Source organism: Hipposideros armiger, unplaced genomic scaffold, assembly GCF_001890085.2.
Source record: "Hipposideros armiger isolate ML-2016 unplaced genomic scaffold, ASM189008v1 scaffold_69, whole genome shotgun sequence".
Lineage (NCBI taxonomy): Eukaryota > Metazoa > Chordata > Mammalia > Chiroptera > Hipposideridae > Hipposideros > Hipposideros armiger.
In genome coordinates this window covers 1,153,362-1,159,367 of record NW_017731419.1, presented here as the reverse complement: position 1 = coordinate 1,159,367, position 6,006 = coordinate 1,153,362, and the positions used below count along the sequence as shown (strand labels likewise).

The following is a 6,006-nucleotide window of genomic DNA, read 5'->3' as shown; positions in this document are numbered from 1 at the left end:
AGCGAGGTCTGTCTGAAGAGAAAAAAAGATGCTTTTTCAACAACTACATCCCTCCCAAACCCCCCCAAGCCCCCACTATACTAGAAAGCCCAGCGTCTCTAACACCCACATCACTGCTGAGCCCAGAGCTGGGACGCAGCTTGTGATAGGATAAGCAGCTAAGCTCACGGCAGGGACCACAGCCCATTCGTGCAGCCGAGACCACAGACTCATTGTGAGGGCAGCCCTCTAGCTCAAAAAAACTCCTGAGGGAGGAGACCCATAGTGAGCGTCCAGTGGGCACAGCCCTCCCCCCACTCCCCACCCCCAAGTTTCCTCAAAGCTCCAGTGTCTTCTGGCCGCGTGTCCCTGTGTAAGATCCTCCCTCCTGGGCAGTAGCCGCTCTATCCACCAAACAACAAGGTTCGATGGCAGCCCTCCTAGGCCTGTTCCAGGTCTAATCATCCCCAGGCCTGATCGAGCCACTTCCTGGGTAATTGTGTGAATGTACCTTATGCTTCCTGGGCCTCCGTTACCTCTTTTGTAAAATAGGAGCTTCGGCACTTGTACCTCAGGGCCATTGCAAATGTTAGTGGAGCCGTGGAGAGTGTGGACTCCAGACCCAGACGATCCGGGTATGTGATTCTGGTGTGAGTCTTCCAGAGACGATGACATAGGAAAGTGCTTGGCTCAGGGCTGGCACACAGTAAATAAACTCTGGTTGCTTTTCATGGTGTCAGCCGGTAGCCAGGGGACTCACCGTGTGCCTGACTTGGGTATGGTGCCCCTTCTCTTGCAGGACAATGCCATCCTCCAGAACGTGGGGCCTCCTCCTGCTGGTAGGCCTGTGCTGCCTGGTCCCTGCCTCTCTGGCTGACAGTTCCCAGGAGACAGATGCGTCCAAGCACAGTGACCAGCACGCCAGCCACAAGATAGCCCCGAACCTGGCGGACTTCGCTTTCAGTCTCTACCGCCAGATGGCCCATCAGTCCAACACCACCAACATCTTCTTTTCGCCGGTGAGCATTGCGACAGCTTTTGCGGTGCTCTCCCTGGGGTCCAAGGGTGACACTCACACCCAGATCCTGGAGGGTCTAGGTTTCAACCTCACCGAGAGAGCAGAGGCTGATATCCACGAAGGCTTCCAGGATCTTCTCCACACCCTGAACCAGGCAGACAACCAGCTGCAGCTGACCACCGGTAATGGCTTGTTCATCAGCGAGAGCGTGAAGCTACTGGATAAGTTTTTGGAGGATGTCAAGAAACTGTACCACTCAGAAGCCTTCTCCATCAACTTCCAGAATCCCGAAGAAGCCAAGAAACGGATCAACGATTATGTAGAGAAGGGAACCCAAGGAAAAATTGTGGATCTGGTCAAAGACCTTGACCCAGACACAGTTTTTGCTCTGGTGAATTATATCTTCTTTAAAGGTAAGGTTGCACAACTAGCCTGAACTTGTTTCCATGGAAACATCCCCAAATATTCTCAGTCAGTTCTTAAACATTCCCTGGCAGTGCAGGGTGTGACACGGCTATGCATCTCTGCATGTATTATTCCAGTGTCGTCACACAACCACTAAAACGCTTTCCAGGATGAAGTAAGTTAAGGGAACGATGGGCTAAACAGTCAAAGCCTCATGTTCCCTGCAGGACTTTTCAGAGCCTCTCATGCATGTTCTCATGTGCATTGCCCATGCCTACCAGGGAGGGAGGTAAAACATGCAATGTCTCCCCCCACAGAGAGCCAGAAAAGCAAACTTCCGCAGAGTGTATGAAGGGAATAGAGTTTCATGGAACATACTTAGAACAACTTTAGTGCAGTGGGAGGAGGAACCCGTGGGCCCCAAAGGGCATTCTGAGGCCACTTAAACAGTCCATGGAAACAGCCTGGGGCAGGGGAGGTGAGGGCCAATGTCAGGGGATGTTTCCTTCACACTGTGGGCTCCTTGATCCGAGGCCATCTGAGAGCCCGAGGATGGAGTCAGCCCGTCTTGGGTCCCAGCTGTGCTGTGGGACTTGACACAGGTCTTGGTCCCTCTGCAGCCTCAGTCTCCATCTCCCATCCAGTGAGAAATTTGGGCTTTGGAGGCCCCGAGATTCCCATCTACTCTGACTTTCCAGGATGGTGACATTCAGTTGGTAGAGCAGGGAGGAGGATGGCCAGGCCCCCGCATTTCACATGTTGGTCCAGGAAAAGGCCATCAGAATAAGAACAAGAGTGATTTTCCTGAATGATAAGAACCGCCAATTCACAAGGGGCAGGGAGACTTGGACAAGGAGGTGCCACGTATGACTGACGCCACTAATTTTCATTTAGAATCTTCCAAGCAACACTCAATTGAATAAGCATGAAATACAAGTTAAAAGCTTACTCTGCCCAGCCAGAATGGTATCCCTTAGTCTCTACAATACAGAAAATCTGGACCCTAGTCTAGTCTGGCATCATCCTCCCAAAAGTCGTTTCAGTGGATGGATGTGCGTTTTAGCTCCATTTTACAGATGGGGAAGCAGAGGCTGAGAGAGAAGCATCTCATCAAGGAGGCTCAGGGCTGCTTTACTCCCCGACATGTACCTAAACCTCCCCCATTCAGGCTGAGCTGCCCCTTCCCCTCTCTCCAGGCAAATGGGAGAAGCCCTTCGAGGTTGAGCAGACCACCGAGGAGGACTTCCACGTAGACGCGAGCACCACGGTCAAGGTGCCCATGATGAGTCGCCTGGGCATGTTCTACCTGCACCGCTGTGAAATGCTGTCCAGCTGGGTGCTGCTCATGGACTATGTGGGCAATGCCACCGCCTTCTTCATCCTGCCCGACGAGGGGAAACTGGAGCACGTGGAGAGCAAGCTCACCAAGGAGGCCCTCACCAGGTTCCTGGAGAAGAGATACCGGAGGTGATGCCCAAAGCAGGGGCTGGCCTGCTGCACCAGGCCTGGCCACGGGGGCGGGGGAGAGTGGACCCACCGCCTACAGGCCAAGCAACTGTGCATGGCCTTGGGCTCCCAGACAGAGGCCAGAGTCAGGTCAGGTAGCACCAGCCAGGCTCTGTGAGAGGGACACTGTCCACAGCTGAGGAGAAAAAGTCCTGACCTTTGGGACGTCCTCCCCAGCATGGACACTGCCTCTTCTTGTTGCCAACACCAGGTACTGGGAGAGCAACACCAACACGTACTGTGGGAGAACCTAGAAGGGCATGGTGGGCTTCCTGGCAGATGCAGCAGTTGAGTACGGAGAGCAAGGGGAAAAAGTCCATGGCTCGACAGGGGGAAAGGCAGCTTGGAGAGGCCAGGAAAGCAGAGGCCCAGAGTGCGGAGCCCCAGCACGTGTCTGAGGACGGTCCCCGCTCCTCTGTCACTAGATCAGTGTGGTTGGATTAGACTTTGCATCGTGAAGTAATATTTTATCACGCACCCCAAATTAGGACGTATCTCTGCATTCATACATGCCCATGTCCTTATGAATGTTTTATCACGTACATTATAAAAATCTACATAAATGTTAAATATGTGCAATATAAACATATATTAATAATCAAATCAAAAATGTTAACTACATGAATAAATGAGTACGATATAAAAACACATAATAAACATATATGTATAAATGAATAAAAAATACAAAAGAGTAGCAGGCTAAAATGCAAATAGAAGTATTAGTCCCTCTTCCCCACCCCACCCCAGTCCCGTGTTCCCTGCCCAGGAGGCTGAAACAAGAACGAGGAGGGGCTGAGTCTAGAACAGGTCAAACAGAGCCTGAGAGCCAGTCAGCTCACTCATGGCAGACCCTTCTCGGGGTCACACTTTGTCCCCACGGAAAACGAGAGCTGAGCAATCAGCCCCATGCAGTCACTCACCATTCACTGGGCAAATGTCACTCAGCACTTGACACCACGCCCCACGTTCCCCTGGGATTCCACCCACAAGGAAGCCCTACTCTGAGGGCGACCAAACCCTGCAGGGCAGTGTGCAAAGTGCTGCCACAGGACACCCTGAGTCTGCCTGGAGGGCTTCTCAGAGGAGGTGGCATTTGAGAGGTTTTGTAGGACAAGAAGATGCCTATCATTCAAACATTCTCCGACACAGGTGTAGAGGACCCAGACAGAATAAACCAACATTCGACCTCCATTGAGTAAAGAAGCGGGGGGCCGGCCGAGTGGTTCAGTTGGCTAAGAGCTTGCTCAAGAGTTTGAGATCCGAGCAACAGCGGTTCAATGCCTGGCCTGAGTTGAGCTGCCACTGAGCTGCCAACAGGTGGCAGGATGGCTCAGCTAAAAAAAAAAAAAAAAGCGGGGCACTAAGTGGGAGAAATGACCAGAAAAGGAAACCATTTCAGTGCTGTGAAATTCTTTTGTTTTCTAACTATTATGACAGGTCTGCCAGTTTACATTTGCCCAAACTGTCCATTTCTGGAACCTACGAACTGGGAGCTGTCATGTACAACCGGGGCATCTCCAGGGTCTTCAGCAACAACGCTGACCTGTCCAGGATCAGTGAGGGACCACCCCTCAAGCTGTCCAAGGTGAGTTTGTCCCTGTAGGTCAGAATGTGTAAGAAGACTGCAGCTCAGGGGTCAGCTGAGGAAGAGACAAAGGGACACAAATGCACCTACAGACTGAGGTCCCTGAGGAATGCCACTGGACTCACCAAGACTGGGATGTGGTGAGATGACTGAGTGGAGGGGTGGCCTCATGGGCTTCTGACATTTTAAGGACATCCTCTGTGGTTGTGTCACTGACCCTCTGTCTCATCTTTGGTCAGAGCCTTCCCTTCTTTGGGCCTCAATGAACCCATAGTTACAAAACCAAAGTTAGGGTCAAGGATTTCAAAGGACGTTCGGTCCCCGTGTCCAGTGACATTGGGAGCTATTGACGCGTCATCAAGTCTGAGTTAATGAGTGAGTTTGGCCCAAAATGCCATTTATTCAGAAGAATTAAAGGTGACCAACTACGGTTCAATAGTGGCTACAAACTGAGTGCCTGGCTCTGAAGGTCCCCATCAACGTCCTGGTCCCCAAGGAGCCTACAACCTAATACTACTAACAAGAGATATGCCAAGGAAGACAGAAAGTTCAAGTAAATCTTGTAGCTCCTGAGGTGGTGGGTTGTTTCCAGGGAAGCTGAGACTGTTGGTCAGGAAGGAGAAGTGAGGGTGTGCAGTTGGAGTCCGGCACAGGCCTTGGGAAGCTGGATAGAGGCCTGTGTGCCTCCTGCAGGGAGGCGGGACACGGAGCGGGAAGGGCGGGCTGGTGGAGACAGGCCCAGAAAGCCCTGCCTCCGGGCACCACGCTCCTCCCCAGGCCTTGCTCCCAGGCCTGCTGGGCAATGGGAAGCCTGTGCCGGCTCAGAACAGGACTCTGTGCTCTCTCCCCTCCAGGCCGTGCACAAGGCTGTGCTGACCCTCGACGAGAAAGGGACAGAAGCTGCTGGGGCCACATTTCTGGAAGCCATTCCAATGTCGATTCCCCCAACTGTTGAGTTTAACAGGCCTTTCATCACCATCATCTATGATAAAAATACCAAGGGTCCCCTCTTTGTAGGAAAAGTGGTGAACCCTACCCAAAAATAACTGTCTGTCTGGTTCAGCCCCCCCTCCCCACCCCCACCACTCCCAGGCCAAGTCCCCTTCCTACATGACAATAAAGAATGACTGGCCTGGCCCAAATCTGAGTGTGACGTGCAAATCCCTCATCCTCTTGTCTCTGAGTCTCCCTTTACGTCGCCAGGATTGTGTGGGATCCAGGCTACAGCAATCTTTCATGCAGGCCCTATATTAATGTGTGTTAGACATTTACCCTGTCCGGGAGCTGTGCTGGGCCAAGAGAACATGCTGGCTGAAAGCCACACTTACTGCCTCTTCCCCCTTCACTATGGAAAAGCGCCATGTTTCCAGTCTTGACCGGGATTTGCTAACAGGGAATCACACTGCTCGAATCCCAGCCCGTGGCCCCTGTCTCCACCAAGGGTCCACCAGGTCCCCTGCTAAGCCCCTAACCCCTGTGCCCTCTCACCCTGCAGGGCGGCTAGCGCCGGCTG

At 52.6% G+C, this 6,006-nt stretch overlaps 1 protein-coding gene across 1 annotated transcript in view; it reads left to right on the top strand.

Moving 5' to 3' along the window:
- Positions 1-5,635, top strand: part of SERPINA1 (serpin family A member 1) — a 12,350-nt gene extending 6,715 nt beyond the window's left edge. The window contains exons 3-6 of the mRNA XM_019642439.1: positions 779-1,410; positions 2,599-2,869; positions 4,346-4,493; positions 5,348-5,635. Of these exons, the coding sequence (XP_019497984.1) occupies positions 783-1,410; positions 2,599-2,869; positions 4,346-4,493; positions 5,348-5,539 (1,239 nt within the window). The 5' untranslated portion in view covers positions 779-782 and the 3' untranslated portion in view covers positions 5,540-5,635. The remainder of the gene's footprint in view (positions 1-778; positions 1,411-2,598; positions 2,870-4,345; positions 4,494-5,347) is intronic.
- The last annotated feature ends 371 nt before the right edge of the window (positions 5,636-6,006 follow it).